This window comes from Anopheles funestus (assembly GCF_943734845.2).
Source record: "Anopheles funestus chromosome X unlocalized genomic scaffold, idAnoFuneDA-416_04 X_unloc_19, whole genome shotgun sequence".
Lineage (NCBI taxonomy): Eukaryota > Metazoa > Arthropoda > Insecta > Diptera > Culicidae > Anopheles > Anopheles funestus.
In genome coordinates this window covers 109,186-130,216 of record NW_026045138.1, presented here as the reverse complement: position 1 = coordinate 130,216, position 21,031 = coordinate 109,186, and the positions used below count along the sequence as shown (strand labels likewise).

The 21,031-nt window shown below is 37.4% G+C and overlaps 1 protein-coding gene across 9 annotated transcripts in view; it reads right to left on the bottom strand.

Moving 5' to 3' along the window:
• Positions 1-5,984: 5,984 nt before the first annotated feature.
• LOC125773054 (uncharacterized) overlaps positions 5,985-21,031 on the bottom strand; it is a 99,088-nt gene continuing 84,041 nt past the window's right edge. Inside the window, exons 3-5 of one of the 9 annotated variants that reach the window (XM_049444237.1) lie at positions 13,680-14,246; positions 9,900-10,466; positions 6,697-8,198 (exon numbers count right to left, since the gene is read on the bottom strand). In XM_049444237.1, coding sequence (XP_049300194.1) covers positions 7,186-8,139 — 954 coding nt within the window. In that variant the 5' untranslated portion in view covers positions 8,140-8,198; positions 9,900-10,466; positions 13,680-14,246 and the 3' untranslated portion in view covers positions 6,697-7,185. The other 8 variants (XM_049444231.1, XM_049444232.1, XM_049444229.1 and 5 more) reach the window with 8 other exon arrangements.

Below are 21,031 nucleotides of genomic sequence, written 5' to 3'. Positions count from 1 at the left end.
GCTCAAGTGGCGGTTTTTGGCCAATAACTCGAATACTAGACGTCGGACGGGGGTGCCGTAGAACAATTTTTTGTAGCCCTTGAAATTATCTTTCGAATGATATATAGTGGTTTTTTGGTCAAAAAGTGACCCCTAGACTAGTAACGCTCCATACAAAAAAGCGCCTACAAAAAATTTTTTTTGCAAAATTTTGAAATTTTCGTCAAAACCAATTTTCCAAAAACTACCAAAACGTGATCAGGACACACTTTAGACCATGAAAAGTGAAATCCGATGGTCATTTGCAACACTTGGTCAATCGAGAAAAATTTCACTTTTTTACTAGAGTCGGGAACCCTGGTTGAAAAATCGTTCAAGTGGCGGTTTTTGGCCAATAACTCGAATACTAGACGTCGGACGGGGGTGCCGTAGAACAATTTTTTGTAGCCCTTGAAATTATCTTTCGAATGATATATAGTGGTTTTTTGGTCAAAAAGTGACCCCTAGACTAGTAACGCTCCATACAAAAAAGCGCCTACAAAAAATTTTTTTTGCAAAATTTTGAAATTTTCGTCAAAACCAATTTTCCAAAAACTACCAAAACGTGATCAGGACACACTTTAGACCATGAAAAGTGAAATCCGATGGTCATTTGCAACACTTGGTCAATCGAGAAAAATTTCACTTTTTTACTAGAGTCGGGAACCCTGGTTGAAAAATCGCTCAAGTGGCGGTTTTTGGCCAATAACTCGAATACTAGACGTCGGACGGGGGTGCCGTAGAACAATTTTTTGTAGCCCTTGAAATTATCTTTCGAATGATATATAGTGGTTTTTTGGTCAAAAAGTGACCCCTAGACTAGTAACGCTCCATACAAAAAAGCGCCTACAAAAAATTTTTTTTGCAAAATTTTGAAATTTTCGTCAAAACCAATTTTCCAAAAACTACCAAAACGTGATCAGGACACACTTTAGACCATGAAAAGTGAAATCCGATGGTCATTTGCAACACTTGGTCAATCGAGAAAAATTTCACTTTTTTACTAGAGTCGGGAACCCTGGTTGAAAAATCGTTCAAGTGGCGGTTTTTGGCCAATAACTCGAATACTAGACGTCGGACGGGGGTGCCGTAGAACAATTTTTTGTAGCCCTTGAAATTATCTTTCGAATGATATATAGTGGTTTTTTGGTCAAAAAGTGACCCCTAGACTAGTAACGCTCCATACAAAAAAGCGCCTACAAAAAATTTTTTTTGCAAAATTTTGAAATTTTCGTCAAAACCAATTTTCCAAAAACTACCAAAACGTGATCAGGACACACTTTAGACCATGAAAAGTGAAATCCGATGGTCATTTGCAACACTTGGTCAATCGAGAAAAATTTCACTTTTTTACTAGAGTCGGGAACCCTGGTTGAAAAATCGCTCAAGTGGCGGTTTTTGGCCAATAACTCGAATACTAGACGTCGGACGGGGGTGCCGTAGAACAATTTTTTGTAGCCCTTGAAATTATCTTTCGAATGATATATAGTGGTTTTTTGGTCAAAAAGTGACCCCTAGACTAGTAACGCTCCATACAAAAAAGCGCCTACAAAAAATTTTTTTTGCAAAATTTTGAAATTTTCGTCAAAACCAATTTTCCAAAAACTACCAAAACGTGATCAGGACACACTTTAGACCATGAAAAGTGAAATCCGATGGTCATTTGCAACACTTGGTCAATCGAGAAAAATTTCACTTTTTTACTAGAGTCGGGAACCCTGGTTGAAAAATCGTTCAAGTGGCGGTTTTTGGCCAATAACTCGAATACTAGACGTCGGACGGGGGTGCCGTAGAACAATTTTTTGTAGCCCTTGAAATTATCTTTCGAATGATATATAGTGGTTTTTTGGTCAAAAAGTGACCCCTAGACTAGTAACGCTCCATACAAAAAAGCGCCTACAAAAAATTTTTTTTGCAAAATTTTGAAATTTTCGTCAAAACCAATTTTCCAAAAACTACCAAAACGTGATCAGGACACACTTTAGACCATGAAAAGTGAAATCCGATGGTCATTTGCAACACTTGGTCAATCGTGAAAAATTTCACTTTTTTACTAGAGTCGGGAACCCTGGTTGAAAAATCGCTCAAGTGGCGGTTTTTGGCCAATAACTCGAATACTAGACGTCGGACGGGGGTGCCGTAGAACAATTTTTTGTAGCCCTTGAAATTATCTTTCGAATGATATATAGTGGTTTTTTGGTCAAAAAGTGACCCCTAGACTAGTAACGCTCCATACAAAAAACCGCCTAAAAAGTTTTGGTTTTGCAAAATTTTGAAAAGTTCAAAAAAATTTTTTTTTCAAAAACTACTAAAACGTGATAAGAACTTACTATAGACCATGAAAAGTGATATCCGATGATAATTTGCAAAAGTTGGTAACTAGTAAAAAATTTCACTTTTTTACTAGAGTCGGGTACCCGTACATTGAACATTTTGTATGGAAGACAACACTTGGTGCACCAAACTTTGTACCGCGAATAACTTTTTTGCCCGGCATCGGAGCGCATTGTCGTGGAACAACTTTTTGTAGCGCGTCACGAGACGCATCTAATTCTGAAGAAAGATCGAGAAAGTGTTGAAAATTGACCGAGTTATGGCAGGTGAAAGAAAAAGCTTAGGTCGCGAATAACTTTTTTGCCCGACATCGGAGCACATGGTCGTGGAAGACTTTTAGCTTGCATTTGTCGAGATCTATCCAAATCACAAAGAAAATCCAAAATCGGTCGGTAAATGACTGAGATATGGGCAAAAATAGGTTGAAACGTGGCACCGGGGTTGAACGGGGTTGAAATAGGCACCTTACTCGGTGGACACAAATCGGTACATAAAACAGGTTTTTCGCGAATAACTTTTGTGCCCTACGTCTGAGCACATGGGTGTAGAATACTTTTTGGTAGAATTTCACGAGATGTAACTAAAACAGAAGAAATTTTGGAAAAATGTTGAAAATTCACCGAGTTACATCGAAGAATAGGTGCAAATGTGAACATTTTGCATGGAAGACAACACTTGGTGCACCAAACTTTGTACCGCGAATAACTTTTTTGCCCGGCATCGGAGCGCATTGTCGTGGAACAACTTTTTGTAGCGCGTCACGAGACGCATCTAATTCTGAAGAAAGATCGAGAAAGTGTTGAAAATTGACCGAGTTATGGCAGGTGAAAGAAAAAGCTTAGGTCGCGAATAACTTTTTTGCCCGACATCGGAGCACATGGTCGTGGAAGACTTTTAGCTTGCATTTGTCGAGATCTATCCAAATCACAAAGAAAATCCAAAATCGGTCGGTAAATGACTGAGATATGGGCAAAAATAGGTTGAAACGTGGCACCGGGGTTGAACGGGGTTGAAATAGGCACCTTACTCGGTGGACACAAATCGGTACATAAAACAGGTTTTTCGCGAATAACTTTTGTGCCCTACGTCTGAGCACATGGGTGTAGAATACTTTTTGGTAGAATTTCACGAGATGTAACTAAAACAGAAGAAATTTTGGAAAAATGTTGAAAATTCACCGAGTTACATCGAAGAATAGGTGCAAATGTGAACATTTTGCATGGAAGACAACACTTGGTGCACCAAACTTTGTACCGCGAATAACTTTTTTGCCCGGCATCGGAGCGCATGGTCGTGGAACAACTTTTTGTAGCGCGTCACGAGACGCATCTAATTCTGAAGAAAGATCGAGAAAATGTTGAAAATTGGCCGAGTTATGGCAGGTGAAAGAAAAAGCTTAGGTCGCGAATAACTTTTTTGCCCGACATCGGAGCACATGGTCGTGGAAGACTTTTAGCTTGCATTTGTCGAGATCTATCCAAATCACAAAGAAAATCCAAAATCGGTCGGTAAATGACTGAGATATGGGCAAAAATAGGTTGAAACGTGGCACCGGGGTTGAACGGGGTTGAAATAGGTTGAAATAGAGGTTTTTCGCGAATAACTTTTGTGCCCTACGTCTGAGCACATGGGTGTAGAATACTTTTTGGTAGAATTTCACGAGATGTAACTAAAACAGAAGAAATTTTGGAAAAATGTTGAAAATTCACCGAGTTACATCGAAGAATAGGTGCAAATGTGAACATTTTGTATGGAAAACAACAGTTGGTGCACCAAACTTTGTACCGCGAATAACTTTTTTGCCCGGCATCGGAGCGCATGGTCGTGGAACAACTTTTTGTAGCGCGTCACAAGACGCATCTAATTTTGAAAAAAGATCGAGAAAATGTTGAAAATTGGCCGAGTTATGGCAGGTGAAAGAAAAAGCTTAGGTCGCGAATAACTTTTTTGCCCGACATCGGAGCACATGGTCGTGGGAGACTTTTAGCTTGCATTTGTCGAGATCTATCCAAATCACAAAGAAAATCCAAAATCGGTCGGTAAATGACTGAGATATGGGCAAAAATAGGTTGAAACGTGGCACCGGGGTTGAACGGGGTTGAAATAGGCACCTTACTCGGTGGACACAAATCGGTACATAAAACAGGTTTTTCGCGAATAACTTTTGTGCCCTACGTCTGAGCACATGGGTGTAGAATACTTTTTGGTAGAATTTCACGAGATGTAACTAAAACAGAAGAAATTTTGGAAAAATGTTGAAAATTCACCGAGTTACATCGAAGAATAGGTGCAAATGTGAACATTTTGTATGGAAAACAACAGCTGGTGCACCAAACTTTGTACCGCGAATAACTTTTTTGCCCGGCATCGGAGCGCATGGTCGTGGAACAACTTTTTGTAGCGCGTCACGAGACGCATCTAATTCTGAAGAAAGATCGAGAAAATGTTGAAAATTGGCCGAGTTATGGCAGGTGAAAGAAAAAGCTTAGGTCGCGAATAACTTTTTTGCCCGACATCGGAGCACATGGTCGTGGAAGACTTTTAGCTTGCATTTGTCGAGATCTATCCAAATCACAAAGAAAATCCAAAATCGGTCGGTAAATGACTGAGATATGGGCAAAAATAGGTTGAAACGTGGCACCGGGGTTGAACGGGGTTGAAATAGGTTGAAATAGAGGTTTTTCGCGAATAACTTTTGTGCCCTACGTCTGAGCACATGGGTGTAGAATACTTTTTGGTAGAATTTCACGAGATGTAACTAAAACAGAAGAAATTTTGGAAAAATGTTGAAAATTCACCGAGTTACATCGAAGAATAGGTGCAAATGTGAACATTTTGTATGGAAAACAACAGCTGGTGCACCAAACTTTGTACCGCGAATAACTTTTTTGCCCGGCATCGGAGCGCATGGTCGTGGAACAACTTTTTGTAGCGCGTCACGAGACGCATCTAATTCTGAAGAAAGATCGAGAAAATGTTGAAAATTGGCCGAGTTATGGCAGGTGAAAGAAAAAGCTTAGGTCGCGAATAACTTTTTTGCCCGACATCGGAGCACATGGTCGTGGAAGACTTTTAGCTTGCATTTGTCGAGATCTATCCAAATCACAAAGAAAATCCAAAATCGGTCGGTAAATGACTGAGATATGGGCAAAAATAGGTTGAAACGTGGCACCGGGGTTGAACGGGGTTGAAATAGGTTGAAATAGAGGTTTTTCGCGAATAACTTTTGTGCCCTACGTCTGAGCACATGGGTGTAGAATACTTTTTGGTAGAATTTCACGAGATGTAACTAAAACAGAAGAAATTTTGGAAAAATGTTGAAAATTCACCGAGTTACATCGAAGAATAGGTGCAAATGTGAACATTTTGTATGGAAAACAACAGTTGGTGCACCAAACTTTGTACCGCGAATAACTTTTTTGCCCGGCATCGGAGCGCATGGTCGTGGAACAACTTTTTGTAGCGCGTCACGAGACGCATCTAATTCTGAAGAAAGATCGAGAAAATGTTGAAAATTGACCGAGTTATGGCAGGTGAAAGAAAAAGTTTAGGTCGCGAATAACTTTTTTGCCCGACATCGGAGCACATGGTCGTGGAAGACTTTTAGCTTGCATTTATCGAGATCTATCCAAATCACAAAGAAAATCCAAAATCGGTCGGTAAATGACTGAGATATAGTCAAAAATAGAAATTGAAATGCGAATCGCGAGAAATCAGCCTGAAGGTAGGCAATTCGTATAAGCCATTCAAAGTATTAGAAGCTACTTTTTCGAATAACTTTTTCCACAGACAACTTAGCACATCGGCGTAGAATAACTTTTGGTAGCTGATGAGCAGATCTATCCAAATATGTGCTACAATTGAAGATCCATTGGAAACTGACCGAGTTATAAGCATCCAAAGTGGCAAAATGAGGAATTTTTTTGGAAAAATTGAGAAAATGTTAAGTCTTTGTACCTCGAATAACTTTTTCCACAGACAACTTAGCACATCGGCGTAGAATAACTTTCGGTAGCTAATGACCAGATCTATCCAAATATGTGCTACAATTGAAGATCCATTGGAAACTGACCGAGTTATAAGCATCCAAAGTGGCAAAATGAGGAATTTTTTTGGAAAAGTTGAGAAAATGTTAAGTCTTTGTACCTCGAATAACTTTTTCCACAGACAACTTAGCACATCGGCGTAGAATAACTTTTGGTAGCTAATGATCAGATCTATCCAAATATGTGCTACAATTGAAGATCCATTGGAAACTGACCGAGTTATAAGCATCCAAAGTGGCAAAATGAGGAATTTTTTTTGGAAAAGTTGAGAAAATGTTAAGTCTTTGTACCTCGAATAACTTTTTCCACAGACAACTTAGCACATCGGCGTAGAATAACTTTTGGTAGCTAATGACCAGATCTATCCAAATATGTGCTACAATTGAAGATCCATTGGAAACTGACCGAGTTATAAGCATCCAAAGTGGCAAAATGAGGAATTTTTTTGGAAAAGTTGAGAAAATGTTAAGTCTTTGTACCTCGAATAACTTTTTCCACAGACAACTTAGCACATCGGCGTAGAATAACTTTTGGTAGCTAATGACCAGATCTATCCAAATATGTGCTACAATTGAAGATCCATTGGAAACTGACCGAGTTATAAGCATCCAAAGTGGCAAAATGAGGAATTTTTTTGGAAAAGTTGAGAAAATGTTAAGTCTTTGTACCTCGAATAACTTTTTCCACAGACAACTTAGCACATCGGCGTAGAATAACTTTTGGTAGCTAATGACCAGATCTATCCAAATATGTGCTACAATTGAAGATCCATTGGAAACTGACCGAGTTATAAGCATCCAAAGTGGCAAAATGAGGAATTTTTTGGAAAAGTTGAGAAAATGTTAAGACTTTGTACCTCGAATAACTTTTTCCACAGACAACTTAGCACATCAGCGTAGAATAACTTTTGGTAGCTAATGACCAGATCTATCCAAATATGTGCTACAATTGAAGATCCATTGGAAACTGACCGAGTTATAAGCATCCAAAGTGGCAAAATGAGGAATTTTTTTAGAAAAATTGAGAAAATGTTAAGTCTTTGTACCTCAAATAACTTTTTCCACAGACAACTTAGCACATCGGCGTAGAATAACTTTTGGTAGCTAATGACCAGATCTATCCAAATATGTGCTACAATTGAAGATCCATTGGAAACTGTCCGAGTTATAAGCATCCAAAGTGGCAAAATGAGGAATTTTTTTGGAAAAGTTGAGAAAATGTTAAGTCTTTGTACCTCGAATAACTTTTTCCACAGACAACTTAGCACATCGGCGTAGAATAACTTTTGGTAGCTAATGACCAGATCTATCCAAATATGTGCTACAATTGAAGATCCATTGGAAACTGACCGAGTTATAAGCATCCAAAGTGGCAAAATGAGGAATTTTTTTAGAAAAATTGAGAAAATGTTAAGTCTTTGTACCTCGAATAACTTTTTCCACAGACAACTAAGCACATCGGCGTAGAATAACTTTTGGTAGCTAATGACCAGATCTATCCAAATATGTGCTATAATTGAAGATCCATTGGAAACTGACCGAGTTATAAGCATCCAAAGTGGCAAAATGAGGAGTTTTTTTGGAAAAGTTGAGAAAATGTTAAGTCTTTGTACCTCGAATAACTTTTTCCACAGACAACTTAGCACATCGGCGTAGAATAACTTTTGGTAGCTAATGACCAGATCTATCCAAATATGTGCTACAATTGAAGATACATTGGAAACTGACCGAGTTATAAGCATCCAAAGTGGCAAAATGAGGAATTTTTTGGAAAAGTTGAGAAAATGTTAAGTCTTTGTACCTCGAATAACTTTTTCCACAGACAACTTAGCACATCGGCGTAGAATAACTTTTGGTAGCTAATGACCAGATCTATCCAAATATGTGCTACAATTGAAGATCCATTGGAAACTGACCGAGTTATAAGCATCCAAAGTGGCAAAATGAGGAGTTTTTTTTGGAAAAGTTGAGAAAATGTTAAGTCTTTGTACCTCGAATAACTTTTTCCACAGACAACTTAGCACATCGGCGTAGAATAACTTTTGGTAGCTGATGAGCAGATCTTTCCAAATCTGTGTTACAATTGAAGATCCATTGGAAACTGACCGAGTTATAAGCATCCAAAGTGGCAAAATGAGGAATTTTTTTGGAAAAGTTGAGAAAATGTTAAGTCTTTGTACCTCGAATAACTTTTTCCACAGACAACTTAGCACATCGGCGTAGAATAACTTTTGGTAGCTAATGACCAGATCTATCCAAATATGTGCTACAATTGAAGATCCATTGGAAACTGACCGAGTTATAAGGATCCAAAGTGGCAAAATGAGGAATTTTTTGGAAAAGTTGAGAAAATGTTAAGTCTTTGTACCTCGAATAACTTTTTCCACAGACAACTTAGCACATCGGCGTAGAATAACTTTTGGTAGCTAATGACCAGATCTATCCAAATATGTGCTACAATTGAAGATCCATTGGAAACTGACCGAGTTATAAGCATCCAAAGTGGCAAAATGAGGAATTTTTTTGGAAAAGTTGAGAAAATGTTAAGTCTTTGTACCTCGAATAACTTTTTCCACAGACAACTTAGCACATCGGCGTAGAATAACTTTTGGTAGCTGATGAGCAGATCTTTCCAAATCTGTGTTACAATTGAAGATCCATTGGAAACTGACCGAGTTATAAGCATCCAAAGTGGCAAAATGAGGAATTTTTTTGGAAAAGTTGAGAAAATGTTAAGTCTTTGTACCTCGAATAACTTTTTCCACAGACAACTTAGCACATCGGCGTAGAATAACTTTTGGTAGCTAATGACCAGATCTATCCAAATATGTGCTACAATTGAAGATCCATTGGAAACTGAACGAGTTATAAGCATCCAAAGTGGCAAAATGAGGAATTTTTTTGGAAAAGTTGAGAAAATGTTAAGTCTTTGTACCTCGAATAACTTTTTCCACAGACAATTTAGCACATCGGCGTAGAATAACTTTTGGTAGCTGATGAGCAGATCTTTCCAAATCTGTGTTACAATTGAAGATCCATTGGAAACTGACCGAGTTATAAGCATCCAAAGTGGCAAAATGAGGAATTTTTTTGGAAAAGTTGAGAAAATGTTAAGTCTTTGTACCTCGAATAACTTTTTCCACAGACAACTTAGCACATCGGCGTAGAATAACTTTTGGTAGCTAATGACCAGATCTATCCAAATATGTGCTACAATTGAAGATCCATTGGAAACTGACCGAGTTATAAGCATCCAAAGTGGCAAAATGAGGAATTTTTTTGGAAAAGTTGAGAAAATGTTAAGTCTTTGTACCTCGAATAACTTTTTCCACAGACAACTTAGCACATCGGCGTAGAATAACTTTTGGTAGCTAATGACCAGATCTATCCAAATATGTGCTACAATTGAAGATCCATTGGAAACTGACCGAGTTATAAGCATCCAAAGTGGCAAAATGAGGAATTTTTTTGGAAAAGTTGAGAAAATGTTAAGTCTTTGTACCTCGAATAACTTTTTCCACAGACAACTTAGCGCATCGGCGTAGAATAACTTTTGGTAGCTAATGACCAGATCTATCCAAATATGTGCTACAATTGAAGATCCATTGGAAACTGACCGAGTTATAAGCATCCAAAGTGGCAAAATGAGGAATTTTTTTGGAAAAGTTGAGAAAATGTTAAGTCTTTGTACCTCGAATAACTTTGTCCACAGACAACTTAGCACATCGGCGTAGAATAACTTTTGGTAGTTAATGACCAGATCTATCCAAATATATGCTACATTTGAAGATCCATTGGAAACTGACCGAGTTATAAGCATCCAAAGTGGCAAAATGAGGAATTTTTTTGGAAAAGTTGAGAAAATGTTAAGTCTTTGTACCTCGAATAACTTTTTCCACAGACAACTTAGCACATCGGCGTAGAATAACTTTTGGTAGTTAATGACCAGATCTATCCAAATATGTGCTACAATTGAAGATCCATTGGAAACTGACCGAGTTATAAGCATCCAAAGTGGCAAAATGAGGAATTTTTTTGGAAAAGTTGAGAAATTGTTAAGTCTTTGTACCTCGAATAACTTTTTCCACAGACAACTTAGCACATCGGCGTAGAATAACTTTTGGTAGCTAATGATCAGATCTATCCAAATATGTGCTACAATTGAAGATCCATTGGAAACTGACCGAGTTATAAGCATCCAAAGTGGCAAAATGAGGAATTTTTTTGGAAAAGTTGAGAAAATGTTAAGTCTTTGTACCTCGAATAACTTTTTCCACAGACAACTTAGCACATCGGCGTAGAATAACTTTTGGTAGCTAATGACCAGATCTATCCAAATATGTGCTACAATTGAAGATCCATTGGAAACTGACCGAGTTATAAGCACCCAAAGTGGCAAAATGAGGAATTTTTTTGGAAAAGTTGAGAAAATGTTAAGTCTTTGTACCTCGAATAACTTTTTCCACAGACAACTTAGCACATCGGCGTAGAATAACTTTTGGTAGCTAATGACCAGATCTATCCAAATATGTGCTACAATTGAAGATCCATTGGAAACTGACCGAGTTATAAGCATCCAAAGTGGCAAAATGAGGAATTTTTTTGGAAAAGTTGAGAAAATGTTAAGTCTTTGTACCTCGAATAACTTTTTCCACAGACAACTTAGCACATCGGCGTAGAATAACTTTTGGTAGCTAATGACCAGATCTATCCAAATATGTGCTACAATTGAAGATCCATTGGAAACCGACCGAGTTATAAGCATCCAAAGTGGCAAAATGAGGAATTTTTTTGGAAAAGTTGAGAAAATGTTAAGTCTTTGTACCTCGAATAACTTTTTCCACAGACAACTTAGCACATCGGCGTAGAATAACTTTTGGTAGCTAATGACCAGATCTATCCAAATATGTGCTACAATTGAAGATCCATTGGAAACTGACCGAGTTATAAGCATCCAAAGTGGCAAAATGAGGAATTTTTTTGGAAAAGTTGAGAAAATGTTAAGTCTTTGTACCTCGAATAACTTTTTCCACAGACAACTTAGCACATCGGCGTAGAATAACTTTTGGTAGCTAATGACCAGATCTATCCAAATATGTGCTACAATTGAAGATCCATTGGAAACTGACCGAGTTATAAGCATCCAAAGTGGCAAAATGAGGAATTTTTTTGGAAAAGTTGAGAAAATGTTAAGTCTTTGTACCTCGAATAACTTTTTCCACAGACAACTTAGCACATCGGCGTAGAATAACTTTTGGTAGCTAATGACTAGATCTATCCAAATATGTTCTACAATTGAAGATCCATTGGAAACTGACCGAGTTATAAGCATCCAAAGTGGCAAAATGAGGAATTTTTTTGGAAAAGTTGAGAAAATGTTAAGTCTTTGTACCTCGAATAACTTTTTCCACAGACAACTTAGCACATCAGCGTAGAATAACTTTTGGTAGCTAATGACCAGATCCATCCAAATATGTGCTACAATTGAAGATCCATTGGAAACCGACCGAGTTATAAGCATCCAAAGTGGCAAAATGAGGAATTTTTTTGGAAAAGTTGAGAAAATGTTAAGTCTTTGTACCTCGAATAACTTTTTCCACAGACAACTTAGCACATCGGCGTAGAATAACTTTTGGTAGCTAATGACCAGATCTATCCAAATATGTGCTACAATTGAAGATCCATTGGAAACTGTCCGAGTTATAAGCATCCAAAGTGGCAAAATGAGGAATTTTTTTGGAAAAGTTGAGAAAATGTTAAGTCTTTGTACCTCGAATAACTTTTTCCACAGACAACTTAGCACATCGGCGTAGAATAACTTTTGGTAGCTAATGACCAGATCTATCCAAATATGTGCTACAATTGAAGATCCATTGGAAACTGACCGAGTTATAAGCATCCAAAGTGGCAAAATGAGGAATTTTTTTGGAAAAGTTGAGAAAATGTTAAGTCTTTGTACCTCGAATAACTTTTTCCACAGACAACTTAGCACATCGGCGTAGAATAACTTTTGGTAGCTAATGACCAGATCTATCCAAATATGTGCTACAATTGAAGATCCATTGGAAACTGACCGAGTTATAAGCACCCAAAGTGGCAAAATGAGGAATTTTTTTGGAAAAGTTGAGAAAATGTTAAGTCTTTGTACCTCGAATAACTTTTTCCACAGACAACTTAGCACATCGGCGTAGAATAACTTTTGGTAGCTAATGACCAGATCTATCCAAATATGTGCTACAATTGAAGATCCATTGGAAACTGACCGAGTTATAAGCATCCAAAGTGGCAAAATGAGGAATTTTTTTGGAAAAGTTGAGAAAATGTTAAGTCTTTGTACCTCGAATAACTTTTTCCACAGACAACTTAGCACATCGGCGTAGAATAACTTTTGGTAGCTAATGACCAGATCTATCCAAATATGTGCTACAATTGAAGATCCATTGGAAACTGACCGAGTTATAAGCATCCAAAGTGGCAAAATGAGGAATTTTTTTGGAAAAGTTGAGAAAATGTTAAGTCTTTGTACCTCGAATAACTTTTTCCACAGACAACTTAGCACATCGGCGTAGAATAACTTTTGGTAGCTAATGACCAGATCTATCCAAATATGTGCTACAATTGAAGATCCATTGGAAACTGACCGAGTTATAAGCATCCAAAGTGGCAAAATGAGGAATTTTTTTGGAAAAGTTGAGAAAATGTTAAGTCTTTGTACCTCGAATAACTTTTTCCACAGACAACTTAGCACATCGGCGTAGAATAACTTTTGGTAGCTAATGACCAGATCTATCCAAATATGTGCTACAATTGAAGATCCATTGGAAACTGACCGAGTTATAAGCATCCAAAGTGGCAAAATGAGGAATTTTTTTGGAAAAGTTGAGAAAATGTTAAGTCTTTGTACCTCGAATAACTTTTTCCACAGACAACTTAGCACATCGGCGTAGAATAACTTTTGGTAGCTAATGACCAGATCTATCCAAATATGTGCTACAATTGAAGATCCATTGGAAACTGACCGAGTTATAAGCATCCAAAGTGGCAAAATGAGGAATTTTTTTGGAAAAGTTGAGAAAATGTTAAGTCTTTGTACCTCGAATAACTTTTTCCACAGACAACTTAGCACATCGGCGTAGAATAACTTTTGGTAGCTGATGAGCAGATCTTTCCAAATCTGTGTTACAATTGAAGATCCATTGGAAACTGACCGAGTTATAAGCATCCAAAGTGGCAAAATGAGGAATTTTTTTGGAAAAGTTGAGAAAATGTTAAGTCTTTGTACCTCGAATAACTTTTTTCACAGACAACTTAGCACATCGGCGTAGAATAACTTTTGGTAGCTAATGACCAGATCTATCCAAATATGTGCTACAATTGAAGATCCATTGGAAACTGACCGAAATATAAGCACCCAAAGTGGCAAAATGAGGAATTTTTTTGGAAAAGTTGAGAAAATGTTAAGTCTTTGTACCTCGAATAACTTTTTCCACAGACAACTTAGCACATCGGCGTAGAATAACTTTTGGTAGCTAATGACCAGATCTATCCAAATATGTGCTACAATTGAAGATCCATTGGAAACTGACTGAGTTATAAGCACCCAAAGTGGCAAAATGAGGAATTTTTTTGGAAAAGTTGAGAAAATGTTAAGTCTTTGTACCTCGAATAACTTTTTTCACAGACAACTTAGCACATCGGCGTAGAATAACTTTTGGTAGCTAATGACCAGATCTATCCAAATATGTGCTACAATTGAAGATCCATTGGAAACTGACCGAGTTATAAGCATCCAAAGTGGCAAAATGAGGAATTTTTTAGGAAAAATTGAGAAAATGTTAAGTCTTTGTACCTCGAATAACTTTTTCCACAGACAACTTAGCACATCGGCGTAGAATAACTTTTGGTAGCTAATGACAAGATCTATCCAAATATGTGCTACAATTGAAGATCCATTGGAAACTGACCGAGTTATAAGCATCCAAAGTGGCAAAATGAGGAATTTTTTAGGAAAAATTGAGAAAATTTTAGGTCTTTGTACCTCGAATAACTTTTTCCACAGACAACTTAGCACATCGGCGTAGAATAACTTTTGGTAGCTGATGAGCAGATCTATCCAAATATGTGCTACAATTGAAGATCCATTGGAAACTGACCGAGTTATAAGCATCCAAAGTGGCAAAATGAGGAATTTTTTTGGAAAAGTTGAGAAAATGTTAAGTCTTTGTACCTCGAATAACTTTTTCCACAGACAACTTAGCACATCGGCGTAGAATAACTTTTGGTAGCTAATGACCAGATCTATCCAAATATGTGCTACAATTGAAGATCTATTGGAAACTGACCGAGTTATAAGCATCCAAAGTGGCAAAATGAGGAATTTTTTTGGAAAAGTTGAGAAAATGTTAAGTCTTTGTACCTCGAATAACTTTTTTCACAGACAACTTAGCACATCGGCGTAGAATAATTTTTGGTAGCTAATGACCAGATCTATCCAAATATGTGCTACAATTGAAGATCCATTGGAAACTGACCGAGTTATAAGCATCCAAAGTGGCAAAATGAGGAATTTTTTTGGAAAAGTTGAGAAAATGTTAAGTCTTTGTACCTCGAATAACTTTTTCCACAGACAACTTAGCACATCGGCGTAGAATAACTTTTGGTAGCTAATGACCAGATCTATCCAAATATGTGCTACAATTGAAGATCCATTGGAAACTGACCGAGTTATAAGCATCCAAAGTGGCAAAATGAGGAATTTTTTTGGAAAAGTTGAGAAAATGTTAAGTCTTTGTACCTCGAATAACTTTTTCCACAGACAACTTAGCACATCGGCGTAGAATAACTTTTGGTAGCTAATGACCAGATCTATCCAAATATGTGCTACAATTGAAGATCCATTGGAAACTGACCGAGTTATAAGCATCCAAAGTGGCAAAATGAGGAATTTTTTTGGAAAAGTTGAGAAAATGTTAAGTCTTTGTACCTCGAATAACTTTTTCCACAGACAATTTAGCACATCGGCGTAGAATAACTTTTGGTAGCTAATGACCAGATCTATCCAAATATGTGCTACAATTGAAGATCCATTGGAAACTGACCGAGTTATAAGCATTCAAAGTGGCAAAATGAGGAATTTTTTTAGAAAAATTGAGAAAATGTTAAGTCTTTGTACCTCAAATAACTTTTTCCACAGACAACTTAGCACATCGGCGTAGAATAACTTTTGGTAGCTAATGACCAGATCTATCCAAATATGTGCTACAATTGAAGATCCATTGGAAACTGTCCGAGTTATAAGCATCCAAAGTGGCAAAATGAGGAATTTTTTGGAAAAGTTGAGAAAATGTTAAGTCTTTGTACCTCGAATAACTTTTTCCACAGACAACTTAGCACATCGGCGTAGAATAACTTTTGGTAGCTAATGACCAGATCTATCCAAATATGTGCTACAATTGAAGATCCATTGGAAACTGACCGAGTTATAAGGATCCAAAGTGGCAAAATGAGGAATTTTTTGGAAAAGTTGAGAAAATGTTAAGTCTTTGTACCTCGAATAACTTTTTCCACAGACAACTTAGCACATCGGCGTAGAATAACTTTTGGTAGCTAATGACCAGATCTATCCAAATATGTGCTACAATTGAAGATCCATTGGAAACTGACCGAGTTATAAGGATCCAAAGTGGCAAAATGGGTAAAATTTTACGGGGCAAAGCCAAGGGTAATTTTTTTTATCCCTCTAATAACTTCTAGCACAGACATTGAATCGCTTTGTGATGTACGGATGAAATGTAGCAAACAGTTGGAACTACCCATAAAATCTTAAAGATAGACGATCCAATGTATAGAACCGGAGTAATGTGCGATACATGGTGAAAAATCGAGTGAAAAATTAACTATAAACTGTTTTTCCTCAATAACTCGAATACTAGACGTCGGAGGGGGGTGCCGTAGAACAATTTTTTGTAGCCCTTGAAATTACCTTTCGAATGATATATAGTGGTTTTTTGGTCAAAAAGTGACCCCGAGACTAGTAACCCTCCATACACAAAACCGCCTAAAAAGTTTTGGTTTTGCAAAATTTTGAAAAGTGCGTCAAAAAAATTTTTTCAAAAAGTACCAAATCGTGATCAGAACTCACGATAGACCATAAAAAGTGAAATCCGATGATCATTTGCAACACTTGGTCAATCGAGAAAAATTTCACTTTTTTACTAGAGTCGGGTACCCTGAACGAAAAATCGCTCAAGTGATGGTTTTTGGCCAATAACTCGAATACTAGACGTCGGAGGGGGGTGCCGTAGAACAATTTTTTGTAGCCCTTGAAATTACCTTTCGAATGATATATAGTGGTTTTTTGGTCAAAAAGTGACCCCGAGACTAGTAACCCTCCATACACAAAACCGCCTAAAAAGTTTTGGTTTTGCAAAATTTTGAAAAGTGCGTCAAAAATTTTTTTTCAAAAAGTACCAAATCGTGATCAGAACTCACTATAGACCATAAAAAGTGAAATCCGATGGTCATTTGCAACACTTGGTCAATCGAGAAAAATTTCACTTTTTTACTAGAGTCGGGAACCCTGGTTGAAAAATCGCTCAAGTGGCGGTTTTTGGCCAATAACTCGAATACTAGACGTCGGACGGGGGTGCCGTAGAACAATTTTTTGTAGCCCTTGAAATTATCTTTCGAATGATATATAGTGGTTTTTTGGTCAAAAAGTGACCCCTAGACTAGTAACGCTCCATACAAAAAAGCGCCTACAAAAAATTTTTTTTGCAAAATTTTGAAATTTTCGTCAAAACCAATTTTCCAAAAACTACCAAAACGTGATCAGGACACACTTTAGACCATGAAAAGTGAAATCCGATGGTCATTTGCAACACTTGGTCAATCGAGAAAAATTTCACTTTTTTACTAGAGTCGGGAACCCTGGTTGAAAAATCGCTCAAGTGGCGGTTTTTGGCCAATAACTCGAATACTAGACGTCGGACGGGGGTGCCGTAGAACAATTTTTTGTAGCCCTTGAAATTATCTTTCGAATGATATATAGTGGTTTTTTGGTCAAAAAGTGACCCCTAGACTAGTAACGCTCCATACAAAAAAGCGCCTACAAAAAATTTTTTTTGCAAAATTTTGAAATTTTCGTCAAAACCAATTTTCCAAAAACTACCAAAACGTGATCAGGACACACTTTAGACCATGAAAAGTGAAATCCGATGGTCATTTGCAACACTTGGTCAATCGAGAAAAATTTCACTTTTTTACTAGAGTCGGGTACCCTGGTTGAAAAATCGCTCAAGTGGCGGTTTTTGGCCAATAACTCGAATACTAGACGTCGGACGGGGGTGCCGTAGAACAATTTTTTGTAGCCCTTGAAATTATCTCTCGAATGATATATAGTGGTTTTTTGGTCAAAAAGTGACCCCTAGACTAGTAACGCTCCATACAAAAAAGCGCCTACAAAAAATTTTTTTTGCAAAATTTTGAAATTTTCGACAAAACCAATTTTCCAAAAACTACCAAAACGTGATCAGGACACACTTTAGACCATGAAAAGTGAAATCCGATGGTCATTTGCAACACTTGGTCAATCGAGAAAAATTTCACTTTTTTACTAGAGTCGGGAACCCTGGTTGAAAAATCGCTCAAGTGGCGGTTTTTGGCCAATAACTCGAATACTAGACGTCGGACGGGGGTGCCGTAGAACAATTTTTTGTAGCCCTTGAAATTATCTTTCGAATGATATATAGTGGTTTTTTGGTCAAAAAGTGACCCCTAGACTAGTAACGCTCCATACAAAAAAGCGCCTACAAAAAATTTTTTTTGCAAAATTTTGAAATTTTCGTCAAAACAAATTTTCCAAAAACTACCAAAACGTGATCAGGACACACTTTAGACCATGAAAAGTGAAATCCGATGGTCATTTGCAACACTTGGTCGATCGAGAAAAATTTCACTTTTTTACTAGAGTCGGGAACCCTGGTTGAAAAATCGCTCAAGTGGCAGTTTTTGGCCAATAACTCGAATACTAGACGTCGGACGGGGGTGCCGTAGAACAATTTTTTGTAGCCCTTGAAATTATCTTTCGAATGATATATAGTGGTTTTTTGGTCAAAAAGTGACCCCTAGACTAGTAACGCTCCATACAAAAAAGCGCCTACAAAAAATTTTTTTTGCAAAATTTTGAAATTTTCGACAAAACCAATTTTCCAAAAACTACCAAAACGTGATCAGGACACACTTTAGACCATGAAAAGTGAAATCCGATGGTCATTTGCAACACTTGGTCAATCGAGAAAAATTTCACTTTTTTACTAGAGTCGGGAACCCTGGTTGAAAAATCGCTCAAGTGGCGGTTTTTGGCCAATAACTCGAATACTAGACGTCGGACGGGGGTGCCGTAGAACAATTTTTTGTAGCCCTTGAAATTATCTTTCGAATGATATATAGTGGTTTTTTGGTCAAAAAGTGACCCCTAGACTAGTAACGCTCCATACAAAAAAGCGCCTACAAAAAATTTTTTTTGCAAAATTTTGAAATTTTCGTCAAAACCAATTTTCCAAAAACTACCAAAACGTGATCAGGACACACTTTAGACCATGAAAAAAGAAATCCGATGGTCATTTGCAACACTTGGTCAATCGAGAAAAATTTCACTTTTTTACTAGAGTCGGGTACCCTGGTTGAAAAATCGCTCAAGTGGCGGTTTTTGGCCAATAACTCGAATACTAGACGTCGGACGGGGGTGCCGTAGAACAATTTTTTGTAGCCCTTGAAATTATCTTTCGAATGATATATAGTGGTTTTTTGGTCAAAAAGTGACCCCTAGACTAGTAACGCTCCATACAAAAAAGCGCCTACAAAAAATTTTTTTTGCAAAATTTTGAAATTTTCGTCAAAACCAATTTTCCAAAAACTACCAAAACGTGATCAGGACACACTTTAGACCATGAAAAGTGAAATCCGATGGTCATTTGCAACACTTGGTCAATCGAGAAAAATTTCACTTTTTTACTAGAGTCGGGAACCCTGGTTGAAAAATCGCTCAAGTGGCGGTTTTTGGCCAATAACTCGAATACTAGACGTCGGACGGGGGTGCCGTAGAACAATTTTTTGTAGCCCTTGAAATTATCTTTCGAATGATATATAGTGGTTTTTTGGTCAAAAAGTGACCCCTAGACTAGTAACGCTCCATACAAAAAAGCGCCTACAAAAAATTTTTTTTGCAAAATTTTGAAATTTTCGTCAAAACCAATTTTCCAAAAACTACCAAAACGTGATCAGGACACACTTTAGACCATGAAAAGTGAAATCCGATGGTCATTTGCAACACTTGGTCAATCGAGAAAAATTTCACTTTTTTACTAGAGTCGGGAACCCTGGTTGAAAAATCGCTCAAGTGGCGGTTTTTGGCCAATAACTCGAATACTAGACGTCGGACGGGGGTGCCGTAGAACAATTTTTTGTAGCCCTTGAAATTATCTTTCGAATGATATATAGTGGTTTTTTGGTCAAAAAGTGACCCCTAGACTAGTAACGCTCCATACAAAAAAGCGCCTACAAAAAATTTTTTTTGCAAAATTTTGAAATTTTCGTCAAAACCAATTTTCCAAAAACTACCAAAACGTGATCAGGACACACTTTAGACCATGAAAAGTGAAATCCGATGGTCATTTGCAACACTTGGTCGATCGAGAAAAATTTCACTTTTTTACTAGAGTCGGGAACCCTGGTTGAAAAATCGCTCAAGTGGCAGTTTTTGGCCAATAACTCGAATACTAGACGTCGGACGGGGGTGCCGTAGAACAATTTTTTGTAGCCCTTGAAATTATCTTTCGAATGATATATAGTGGTTTTTTGGTCAAAAAGTGACCCCTAGACTAGTAACGCTCCATACAAAAAAGCGCCTACAAAAAATTTTTTTTGCAAAATTTTGAAATTTTCGACAAAACCAATTTTCCAAAAACTACCAAAACGTGATCAGGACACACTTTAGACCATGAAAAGTGAAATCCGATGGTCATTTGCAACACTTGGTCAATCGAGAAAAATTTCACTTTTTTACTAGAGTCGGGAACCCTGGTTGAAAAATCGCTCAAGTGGCGGTTTTTGGCCAATAACTCGAATACTAGACGTCGGACGGGGGTGCCGTAGAACAATTTTTTGTAGCCCTTGAAATTATCTTTCGAATGATATATAGTGGTTTTTTGGTCAAAAAGTGACCCCTAGACTAGTAACGCTCCATACAAAAAAGCGCCTACAAAAAATTTTTTTTGCAAAATTTTGAAATTTTCGTCAAAACCAATTTTCCAAAAACTACCAAAACGTGATCAGGACACACTTTAGACCATGAAAAAAGAAATCCGATGGTCATTTGCAACACTTGGTCAATCGAGAAAAATTTCACTTTTTTACTAGAGTCGGGTACCCTGGTTGAAAAATCGCTCAAGTGGCGGTTTTTGGCCAATAACTCGAATACTAGACGTCGGACGGGGGTGCCGTAGAACAATTTTTTGTAGCCCTTGAAATTATCTTTCGAATGATATATGATGGTTTTTTGGTCAAAAAGTGACCCCTAGACTAGTAACGCTCCATACAAAAAAGCGCCTACAAAAAATTTTTTTTGCAAAATTT